At 40.9% G+C, this 12653-nt stretch overlaps 1 protein-coding gene across 10 annotated transcripts in view; it reads left to right on the top strand.

Annotated features, from left to right (window-relative positions):
• Positions 1-12653, top strand: part of LOC119740949 (transducin-like enhancer protein 4) — a 65940-nt gene that overhangs the window by 27460 nt on the left and 25827 nt on the right. For all 10 annotated transcript variants that reach the window (XM_038216456.1, XM_038216455.1, XM_038216458.1 and 7 more), the window contains 2 exons: positions 10763-10876; positions 12159-12212. In XM_038216456.1, coding sequence (XP_038072384.1) covers positions 10763-10876; positions 12159-12212 — 168 coding nt within the window. The remainder of the gene's footprint in view (positions 1-10762; positions 10877-12158; positions 12213-12653) is intronic.

The following is a 12653-nucleotide window of genomic DNA, read 5'->3' as shown; positions in this document are numbered from 1 at the left end:
ACGCAGTGATTGGTCTATCGGACGGACCAATTAGGAAACAGCTCCTTGCCTTGAGCAAATCCTTCTTGAGATATCTGTGTACCATGCACACCTTGCGATGTGATGGCCCATGGACATCCTGTCCTGCTTGTGACCCACAGTATAAAGGCCACACTGCCATGGAAAGTGTCTGTAATCTGGGCCCTTTATCCAACTGAATAGGATTAGGATTGATTAGTACTGCAGATAAGCCCTGACTCCCCAAGTTATGAAACTGTTTATTTGCCTTAGTCCAGCTCATGCTATAGTTCTGACCAAACCAATGGAATTAGCAAACCCTCCAATGAGGTGACAGTGGTCTTTTCCTGTTTTCCTTCGCCAGGGGCAGTGTGCTGCTCCTTGTAAATAACCCCTGACATGGCATGTAGGCAGTGTGTACTGTACAAACCAACCAGGCAAGCTTCTGTGCACAAAACCCAATAGGCAAGCTTAATTCTGTGTGCCACAATCTGGCACTGGCCCAGTTGCATTAGAATGGCTCATTTGCATAAGCAATCAAAGCTGACAAGCTGTATGGCCGGTTCTACACTGGTGCCCCGTGGTGGCCGGTCCCATTAGGGGATAAGGGCCTTTTGTGTGACCTAGCCAGACCCAGATGTACCGGTAGTCACTGTTAGGCACAGGCTTGGTTGACCGCATGATGAAGCATGTGTAATGCGGCCGTGATGCATACCAGGTTGTGGGTGGGACCTTGGGGGGCGTGCGGTATGTGCGGTTAGACTGGGCGCCTTGTTGTTGAAATCGGTACCCTGCCACTTGGTCAACGGGATAAAAGAAATAGTTTCTCAATTAAATTGAGGGCATTTAAAATATATATTTGGGGAAAATTCGAAATTTGTCTTCAATTTTTATTATATGATGAAGTAATTCTATTGTCTCAACAACTGCAATGGAAATTATATTCCATCTATTTAGTACATGTAGATAATGGCTACATTCAGATTTCAAAAAAAAGGGGGAAATAAAATTTACTTGAATGTTAAATAAGTGCGTCACATTCTAACTGAAATATAATAAATCAGCACGTAAAAACATATCTAAATAAACAAGATGTTTTTGTCCAGGTATTCAAGGTCATTCCATCACATTGGAAAGTTAAATCTTACATTTTTAGATTTTAAGTAAAGGTATCAAACTGCTGTTATTATTATTATTTATTTGACCCAAACAGCATGAAGTTACAGATACTTAAAAGGGAAACATTTAAAAAAAAAATAACAACACTCAGGTTTAAATAAATAGAAGCAGAAAACAAAATAAATAAACCAGAAAACAAAATTAAATTGTTCTCAAATTGTACCCAGAAATGGGTATCGTAACAGCTTGTAAAATATGGCCCATTGAGATTAAATTTAGCTACATATTAATATCACAGTGTTTGAAGAGAGACAGGTTTCATAACTACTTGAATTACATGTAACCACTCTCCAATATCACACAGTAAGGCCGACACATTGTACCTTCCTATTTGTAGTTAATCATTAAAATCGAACCTTCAGCAGGTGATTTCTATAGTGTAGTGTGCACGGCCGTCGAACAAACGAATCATTATTTCCAGCCAGCTTGGCTAGGCAGGAAGCCATAAACACTGGCTTGTTGCATCCACTTTTAATTGTCCATGAATCTGTCTAATGGCATTGAGAATAACTCTCTTTAAAATTAATGATACTATATTAGGAATGATAACATTGAAAATAGAATTTGATTTGTCTGCACAAATTTCTACCTCCATGATTAGACATGTTGAAAGCATCTTCTAATTTTATTCCTTGACATGTGTGTGAATTCCCCAATCAATATTATTTAATGTGAAGTACGGACATGGAAAATGGAAGCTTAATCGACTGAAAGATCAGTGAAACGTCTAATGGATATTTGAAATGTAAATGATACTTTCTGGAGATTATTGCATTCTTATGACCACTGTGTCAATGCACATGTATATTTGCAATTTACCATGTAAGTAATGATTTACAAATTACATGTAGCCTTTTCCATTTGGGCAGGTTTATTTTCTACCACTTACAAACTCGACATAAATTCAGCTTTGGCAGTGAACACTGCCTGTACTCATGCACAGTGCACATGAACAAATTCAAGTATTTGCAGAATATTTTTTTTTGTAGTGGAGGACAAGTACGATTCAAAGTATCACACGGAACTTATAAGAAGCAGCTTTATTTCAAACCTTTTTTTTTTTAATGTAGGACAAGTAGGAAGTCATTGTACCTCAACTTCAAACAACTCCAATCATTCACAGTCCTTCAGGTTTCAGATCAACTATGACCTCCTTTTCCTTTTATATGCTTTGAACAACATAGAGGTGACTGCATAAACAGAACTTCGTTTATTTACTCTCAGTGGAACCATGGCCACCCAAGAAAAAAAAAGGGAAAAATTCCCAAAAATGCATGCGCACATCAGCACTGCATCTGGCATTGCTTTGCCAATGGTTGCCTAACCTATTTCCATGGCCGATACAATATGCCTAGTCCCTTAGGTCCGCCCATAATAATGGTGAAAGAGTACAAGTTCCTTCTCCCAACACAACACCCCCCCCCCCCCCCCTCCTTCTCTATTTCTCTAGGCGCTTACTGACAAGCTGTGGGGTTGAGACTCCCTAGGTAAACATTTACTCACTCCGTACACATGTCTCTGCAATATGCAAATGCTAATATAATAGCTTAAATAAACAGCGTGGACTAGAGCAGGCCTCTCATTATTATAATGGGTTTTTTTGAGGTTTTTTTTCCAATGGGGAAATGGCTATTGTCCCTGGTCCATGCCCATCAAGTGGATATAACACGCATTCAATAGTAATACCTCTGCGGTGAAGGATTATTGAGGGAGAACGGAATTGCAGTGATGTATATTGGCTTGTGAGTGGACCATGGGGGCGCTATAACATTTTAGCAGGCTCAGTATAATGTACGTGTACATGCACTGCTTCATGTGTACACGGTACCTGTGAAATTGCTTGTCATGCAGTTGTTCAGTCAGTTCCTAATGATGGAAAATGGTTTTAAAGTTTGATTTTGGCAACAAAGATTTTTCTGTGACAGTACTTCAGGGGTTAAAGTTCATTTGGATTAAGTTGCATTTGCTGATAATTGTATAAAGGTGAAAAGGGTATTGCAGAAAAAAACTGTATATCTTGCTTGTATGGTATTGCACAATTGGATTCAAAATGATTTTTTTTTTTCTAATTAAGACTTACATTTTTCCCTTTGACATAGTCAATGGCTGTGTACAGATATTTAAAAACAAGGAATATATTTTGTGTTAATTTAGCAAGTATCGTTGTTATTTTTTATTTTTTGTAATTGTCTTACTGTTGACCAAATGACCTCGAATGTGTCCCGCACCACAAAAGGATTATTTGGGCTAATTTGTCGGTGGCTAATACTCCTGAAGAAGATAACGTCATTTCGCCACGGATTACCCGCTGGGGAGTAGATGCTAACTCAATCAGGCGCAGCCCCCCTGCCCGAGTAGGCTCTAAGCTAATTAGTGGAAGGGATTATCCGAGTCATCACTAACTCCATCATGCCCACCGGCTAGATTTATACCTGTGCACATCTCCCCGCTCTCCCCAATGCATCTCTTAAGGAATTACCGTCCCCGACCGAATATTATCTACTTTATTTTCCCCGCTGCTTTCGCCGTGTCTTCTCTCTCTTCTCTGTCTATCTTCTTCTCTCTCCCTGTGTCTTGCCGGCAGCTATTTTGCACTCAGGTCGGTTGTAAACGCATCTGTAATCCGCCCTAGCGTGACGGAGCATGCCTGCATTTTTTATATTTCATGTCTTAATGAAGTCAATGGCCTGGAATACTGGGGCTATCAGCCGGCGGGAGGGGAATAGTAATTCCTAGATTTTGGCAGTTTTCCCGGCACTCGGAAAAAAAAAGGAGGCTCTTTGTTGGGGGAGGGGAGTTCGGGTTTCCGGTATCTCACATTTCAGGGGATCTTTTGGTAAAAAAAAAGTCGTGGTACAGGTATCCCCTTCCATCTGTTTATCACATTGGAGCAGGTCTAGCTGATTGTTTACTGTATCTTACGCTGGTGCTAGCAGTGTTAATTTCCACATGTGTGTGATTGATGACATTTACAGAGTAATTCTGACAGCTGTTCAAAGAAACTGATCAAGAAAAACGTGTCAAGTTTTCATTAAAGGGGGGGGGGGATTTTCATATTATTTCTACAGGTCCTGTTTCCCCCTTGACCAGTCACATGTATGCACACCTTAATTAACCCATTGGCATGTGCATTCAGGCATGCAACGTTTCCTCATATCAGCTAATTTCCTCATTCTTCACTTCACATGTTTATGCCATTAAAAATTGAAAAACACTGTATTAAGTGTTGTAAAGCTTGGAAATCCTGTGGAATACCTATGTATTACATTGTATTACATTACTCCCTCATGAATCCAGCAAACCATGAGGTGCTTTGGGGCATTTTGGTTCACAGCTATCCAAAAAGTAACTGACCAAAAATTGTTATAAAGGTTACTTGGTTTAAAGATATAGTAATGGCACTAAACTCCCTGTGAAATTATTCCTTCTGGCATGCTGTCTTTTTGAAGAACACAATAGGTCATTTCCAATTCCAAAGATGAGTCAAGTGACGCATTTTTGTAAATTTCCGTTAGTCGTAGTTGGTTTGATATTGGGCGAAACCATGAATGGTTGACACGACGCATATGTGCGCGTGGTTTCCATTATTTGTTGGTTCAGTGCGTGACATCGCGTAGCTGCAATCGGCTGAATGAGAACCTGTTCTGGATGCTGAATTCAAAATATGACTTGGCAATTTTTGAATTGAAATCAAGATCCTAGAATACTGTTTTCTCGGAATATACAGCATTCACAGAGCTAAAAGTTCATATTAGTTAGTTGTTGAGCACCTGTCTTTAGATTTTGAATACTTTTGTTGCTTCAAACAAAACAAATGACAAATGATCTACTCTACCTTTAAAACATACTGTTTTTGATAGCTGCCCTGCTACTACAAGACACAACATGTGTTATGTGCCCCTGTTGATATGAATCAGAAGGATACCTCCTAATCACTAACAACTGCGACTTAAAGGATCTTATTGTTACACTCCGGGCCAACGCTTGACCTGCCTGTCATGACTGTACTTCCCCCTCTCCATCTCCTGCTCAACCAAACACTAGTGATAAATTTCTTGAAGTGTTACAGATGTGCTATCCTGAATTGACGGATTGGGGAAAGGGGATCTGGAGTAAATTAAGTTTCCTAACTGGATATTGGCTGGCTTATCAGTTGTTACTTTATGGGCTTGTGGGGCTGGATTTGCCCCAGGCAGTACCAGAGTTTCCAGCGCACCATATTAACCCTTTGAATTGGAGCAGTGCTGTAATGCGGTACCGTAGTTACCAGCACACCATGTTTTTTTTTCAATTTTAAATGTTGCTGTGGTGAGCAGTATCTTCAAAAAGGTTTTAGAACAGATGACCTAAATGTAATGTCACAAGGTGGGGTATTGTTTGCTTGAGGAAAAAAAACAGAATAAGCTGTGATGTGAAAGCTGTGTTTGATGTTGTCTTTAGGGTTGGGATATTTTAAAGCAGGAAGGGTAATTTTCATAATAATCAGCCTTCTTATCACCGAAAGATGTACAGAGCGTAGCTTAAAGGGAATATACAACATATGCTTTTGCTATCATTTTCAGAAATGGATGGATTTGGGAGTTAGTATTTTATAGAAAAAATTGTAAAATTTGTTTCAAGTTTTGTGTTCGTAGATGCTGGGGGGAAAAACCAAGAAAAATAATCATGTTCTCGTAGTCTGGTTTCCTGACCCCGCTTTAATTGAAATGGAGCAATTTATAGATGCCAGGGAATTGTAAGGTCAGGAAACAGTCTAGCTGGCTTGTACCTGTTCATAGGTGTGTAATCGATTGCAAACAAAATTCAGACTAACTAAATATGGTAAATTGGCGGGAGTATTGGCGTTGGAAATTGATACAAAAATACCACTTTTCTTGAAAATATCGGGAGACTGTCATTCACTAAACAGTCTAGTAACATATTTCATACTAATTTGGTAGTTTTGTTTTTTGATGTTTGCAAATGTTGTATATTGGGGGTGAATTAAATATGGAGAGGTGTACATGTGGTGTAGGCCGTCTCGGCAGTACACTCACTCCACACGCACACAACCGTTATCCTAGTCAAACAAGATACAGCTTCATACTTTGGTGCCATATTTAAACGCGGGGGTCAATATTTGCACAGGCAAATGGGTTTGGAATTAAACCAGCGTTCTCTAAACATTTGCCCCGCGGATCGGCAAACATATTGTCTGGTCGCTGGACCGCGGCGGTTGTGTGGCGACATCGGAACCCCTGCAATCGGCAAATTAATTCGGTGACAGGGCAACGTATTCATTTCGGCCATTTTTGAGTGACTGCTTTCGATTAGAAAAGCCGGGGGAACATGTTGCTTAGAGTAGGCATGCGTGCCTGTCCACGATTCCAGGATTGGGCAGATGGGTCGGAGCATTCGTTAATACTGCCGTGAGTCATCCAATGCCAAGATTGATTTTTTTTCTTCAGTTTTTTTTATTCTCCAATGACAAATTATTGGCAAATATGCTTTGTTTCCCATTTTAGGTTCACAATGTTTATTCACCCTAGTCGAGCAGTTGTTAAGATATCTGTAAGTTGGTAGAAAATATGAGGATATACATGTACTTGTCATACATGCATAAATCTTCCCAAAATTCATATTTCACGTGTTGGTCGTCACAGGGAAGTGAAATTTAATTTTATATGAATCACAGAATTTGAGGCATTTGTTGCAAGTGATATATTGAAAGTAAAAGTGATAGTTTTATAATTTAGGAAGGTTGTTGACATACGGGTTCACTGTACGTCAGGCTAGAAGGTGGATTACGTAAATAGGTTTTTGAACTTTTTATGCGGATGTTTTTAATCTGTTTTTGAGAAATTATTGATTTAATTTTTTTTCCTGTTACATTTATTTGATCTATATTTGTGTACTTGTAATTTTTAATAGACATTTTAACATAGGACAAAAAAACACCAGCATATATGTTCTTGAAGAGGATGAATATTTCTCATACTTGAGGAGTACAAGAGCCATTATGTTTAATGATAAACAGGGTTGCACTAAACTTGACAGAAACTTTAATATGGAGAGCCTGCCAAACAGCAATTATCAGAGGTTAATTTAAGCGATCGCTTCAATTATTTAAAACCCGGACGTTGAATGCCAGCGATAATGAAGAGCAAGATTGGACTTGCTTTGTGGACACAGAGCGCAGCTGTCTACGTGTGTGTCGGTGTCATCGGGCCAATAAATAGCGCTTGGTGTTTACCGCGGCCCTAGCTGTCCCTGCACCTTACGCCGTCGTTGGATGACAACGGACTCACTCCGCTTATTTGCGCTTATTGGAACACAAGCCCGAGCTCACGCTGGAGTGTTTGCATTGCGAGCCGGCAGACACGGACTTGTATTTGCCAACGGTCTTGTGTGCACATTGCATTTTATTGAGCTGTGTTTTCCCCCGTAAGAGCTCGCACCCCCCCCCCCCCACTACTCCCTTCAATATTCTCATTGATAGCAGAATCCGTTTAATTGTGTATTGACGTGGCTAACAGAGAGGGTTGCACTCCCTCCCCCCCCCCCCCCCCTCCCCTCGCCATTTTTTTTCTTCTTTCGTTTTCATTTTATGAAGCCGTGTGGCTCAGTGATTTAACTCTGTCTGAAGCATCGCTGAGTGTTCCGGACAAGTGCCTGGGCAAATTTCGTTGGCATTTTCAATTGGGGTGTCGCTACTCCTTCAACGTGTGCGCGGGGCCCCTGCTGTGTTTGCACGGCGTTAGTCATTCAGCGTGTGCCTGTCAGCGTATTGCTGTCCTCCTCACCCCCCCCCCCCCCCCCCTTCGTCGCCATGGAGCAACACAAGTACACGATCATATTACAAACGGGATGAATTCTGCAAGTCGGAGGAGAGCATGCAACCCCAATGAATATGCACGGCTGGATCCCTGTGAGCGAGCATTCGCCCCTCACCCTCTCTCCCCCCCCCCCCCCAACCCCTAGCTCTTCTCTCTCTCCCTCTGTGTACATAATCCGAGAATATTTACCGGTGAATTTTCATCAGTGGCCTGTATGACAAGTCAGCTCCGGGGAGACACAAAAAAATATGATTCGGTGAGCGCGCCAAATGCAGAATTTAATTGGACTGAGTCAACCGGGGGAAGTTCATGTATGTGCAAGGAAGTGCTCTCCAAAGCTGGCCAGGATGGATACCTGTCCCGGCCTCGCGGACTGAATAATTCAAAGCTCCCAATCATCGATCATTGTTTCCTGCCTTAATGACGCCCTGACATTTAACATGGAGCTCGGAGCCATTTCTATAATTCACCACCCCGCGCAAGGGAAACGTGTAAGTCGGCGAAAATTCCTGTAACATTATGTGGAATCGTATGCATGCGTGTATGCGGTCACAGTGCACAAGTACGTACATGTGCATGTATGAGGTTCCCAGAAATAAAGAGAGGTAATGTATTCCACTCGCAAAGCAATTGAGTGGCCCAATCGGACAGGAAGACACAAGGGCACTCAGTGAGCAGTCTGCGCTGTTGTCCTCTCCGCTTTATTTGCTCTTCAGGACCTTCAAGAGGACCTGGCAGGCCACTTGAATGGGGGGGATTGCAGCTGCACCATTCATATAAGCCCACCCTTCGCTATTGACTGAGAAGTATTCGATAAACACTTTTAACAGACTACCATTATTCCCCGTGTTTGTTCATGGTCTTTTCAGTCTTGCCCACTGACCTTTCCCCCCCCCCCCCCCCTTCTAGTAAATTTGGTGTGGAGTATTTGCTACGGGTTTCTTTCTCTATTTGCAGGATTATTTGAAGTGTGAGTTTAGAGTGTTTCGGTTTTTTTCTCATTTTTTTTTTTGGGGGGGGGGGTGGGTTTGTTTGCAGGAGGTCTTAGGTTTTGCAAGTTTATTCAGTCTTGGGATGTTTGCCTGGTGTTTGTGAAGGACCTAAAGGCATTAGTGTAAACAGTTGTTGACAGGTTTCCAAGGCCCGGTTCTTTTACTGCTTCCTTGAATGAAACCGGCAAACTGTGATGGCACACAAAAGCAAGAATTTGCTGCCATTGAGGGGATCAGTCGTCGCCGTTTACCAGGGATCTTAGATCTGATGGCCCATAGGGTGGGGCAGTTTCTTTTGAGAAGCAAACGTCGTCCTCTCTGGAGAGTATTGACGGGACTCGTAATGAGAGAATCGGACTCTGAGATTGGAAGCTGATTACTCCATTATGCCGTGTTGAATTGGGTTACTGGGGCCTAAAGCTCTTAAATTACCCACACCCTGCCACCTTATCCAGTAGTTAGTAGACCATGATCGTGTCAATTGAGGGTTGTAAGTACCTGTGCAAGACTATCAAAAGAATAGCTGTGCTTTCGTTCTTTATGCTCAGAGTAAAGCATTCCTTTACTTTTGAGAGATGTATAAGACGGTACTTTTTTCCCCAGATAGCCTTTGTTGTTTACTTACTCAACGGTGTGAGCTCTCTACATGTCAATTGTTGGTCGGTCTGTCTGTCCCCGAAACTTGACCAAAAGTATGGTGTTCCATATGTGCCATCAGTATCGCATTTTTCAGCGTAGCATTTTTAAGCTCTGGCAGGGATCGTTTTGATCAATTTCATGTAAGACTTCTTGCAATACGGCCAAAGTTTATTGTGCACTCACACTTGTTTAAAATTAAAGTAGTGACTTCAACATTCATGCATAAATTAATATTCCAGGACCAATGTTGTCACATGTTTTGAAATCACTTTCTTTCTTCTTCTTTTTTGTCTTTCAAAACTCAAAAATCCTTTTAAATACATCTTCATATTATTTGTATTGTCCGCAATTGCTTAAATAATCGATGGGTTAATTTTGGCCAATAGAGGGCAGTATACTGTCTACACAGTGCTCAGTTTGTACACATCATAAACATATTACAGTACATGTAACTGTTCACATAGAGTGGGCAACACAAAAGACGACTGTTTAATGTGTTGGGAGCTCAAACATGAAAGTGATAGATTATGGATTCGGGTCGGCAGGTGGCCTCGTGCTGTGTAGAACCAAAAATGATAGATATAAAAATTTGGCTGTTGGAACCACGTAAAAATCAATACCTTACGTGCAAACAGATAACTATAGATTAGGCTGTAGTGCATTACTATTACGAGTAAAATACTAGTAACTTATTAACTGATAAAAAAAAAGAATTTGTATGCATGTAACATCTGTATCTTAACCAGATGTTTGGATGTTTTCAGCTACAATAAAAAAAATAATACTCAACTTCAATTGCATCCTTGCCAATATTTTGGCGGGAAGGCTTCCAATTTCAGAGCTCATCTTGTTTGCTTAACCTATTTATTTTTTCAACTTTGTTTAAAAAAGAAAAGAGATAGTTTCACTCAAAAGGAAAATTGTCATGTAGGACACAGGAAAATTTACCATTGAGCGCCCATTTTTGTTTTATAAATTTGCTGTCTTTGTCATCCCAGATGTTCCCTTGTGGGCAAAATGCCACGTTTTCATCTGCACATTTTGGCTTGTGTACATTTGCTTTAGATTTTCTTTCTTCTTATTGTTTTTGTTTCAGTATAAAGGTTAATGATTTTCGTTTTGGTTATTTTGCTTTCGCAGAATTCAGTATCCCCTCCGGATCGCAGCTCATCAGACAAGTACCGCAGCACGTCAGACCACGGCGAATCCAGCTCCAAGAACGCTAAGAGAAAGAGAGATGAGAAGGAATCAGGAGTAAGTCCAACCTAGACACGATTATAATGAGCCAATCTAGCGAAGTTTGATTTATAGTTGCCAAAAATCACTTCTTTATCACACAGGCTACAGGAATTGTCCAAATCACGGCCTTGTCGTCCAACACTAGAATCATTTTTAAGTTTTTAATGCAAAAAGTAAATCGAAATACTTGAAACCTTTGGCCATGATCAGATATTTTCCTGAAGCAAATAAAGCACCTATGTTGAGCCAGAGTCCCTCAAGTTGGGGGCCTGAAAAAAATCTTTCACATGGTCAAAGACCGAGACAAAACTGAGGATTTTTCTTTTCTGAGTCTTATACTGAAATGTAACAAACTACATGCAAACCTGTAAAACTTGAACACGGTGTCTGAGTGCTGGACTTTTGCAATTATGGGTTGGAAATTGAATGCTTGGACAGCAGCGTCCATTGAAAGCTTGAAAATTCCAAATTCCTTTGTAAATATTTGGCCATTTTTGACATACCGGTGGTGTTGTTGAGAACTTGCACTTGACTCCTACAACGTACTACTTCACCTTATATTTCAGTACATTTGGGACTCTGAAATGGACTCGGTGAGAATTTTTTATCAAATAGAACATGGGAGCACTGTTGTATGTTGTAAACAAGGGAAAGCTGACATCTTCATTAATCCCTGGGGTATTTCCGCCAAATGTCTTCAGTGTGAGACATTGTATACCATATCTCATTCATGACCCTAAAGTGGCCCATGTATGTAACCCTTGCATGACATTCCCCATTACTCACGTTAAACTGTAATCACCCACAAACAAGGGAAACAGCCAATCACGTTACACCTTCTTATCACCCAGCCAACATTTATCATCGAGGACCCGTTTGTGATGGCCTTCCGCCATGCCCCTTCTAAAACCCTCCGTTCCGGCCGAGCAGAGCTCTGTTTATCCAGGCCTTCCACACTAAGCTTGACTTTTCGTTACACCCTGCCCGTCACGTCCAATTTCCCGCTGGTGTTAAACGGGGGCTTTTCTGGCCCGATCAGGTCTGGCAGACTTAAGCCCGCCTGCGCTCCAAATAATGCTTTTCCAAGAGCCACCACCCCAGATCCCTCCCAAAGGTATCACTTCTTTCAATAGAAGGGAAAAGGTCTGGTGACCTTTTTCTGAGTTTGTTGAAAAATGTCTCTCACAAACAGAAAGAGTTTTATGAAATACATCAAATTTTTTTTTTGGGGGGGGGGTGTTTGTTTGTTCATTGGTTAGATTTGGTAAGTTTATTTTCCGCTATTTTTTTTCTACAGGACAGTGAAGCAGAGAAGAGTGATGACAACCTTGTGGTTGATGTATCCAACGAGGTAAGAACAGTTCACTGTCACATGATTTTTTTTACCATTCAAAATGTCTCGGCATTTTCGCACTTGTTGGCTGTGGGCATTTCACTCGGCAGTGGAAATTGCACTAAACCATTTTATGCTGCAATTGGAAATTGTCAAACACTGTGAGCGATGCACAACTCCATATCGTTTAAAAAAGGCTTGATTTCAAATGAACCCTCTCCGTTCAGTTTACTCAAAAAGTTCTTTAAGTGTTAGCAGTACTCATCTGGATCACTATTATATCCCAAAAATCGTCTTAGATATAGTTTAACTGCTATTCTTATCATCTAGAAATGCATACCATGAAAAACTGTTCAGCCCATATGCATGTACCTGTAAAATAAGCATTCTAATTTCTAATGAAATTTATTCCCTTCGATATTTTTTTGCTAATGTTTGAAGAACCTCTATAGACAACAA

The sequence above is a fragment of the Patiria miniata genome, unplaced genomic scaffold (assembly GCF_015706575.1).
Source record: "Patiria miniata isolate m_02_andy unplaced genomic scaffold, ASM1570657v1 HiC_scaffold_5, whole genome shotgun sequence".
NCBI lineage: Eukaryota > Metazoa > Echinodermata > Asteroidea > Valvatida > Asterinidae > Patiria > Patiria miniata.
The sequence above is the reverse complement of the archived record's forward strand: the minus strand, read 5'-3'. Positions and strand labels throughout refer to the sequence as shown.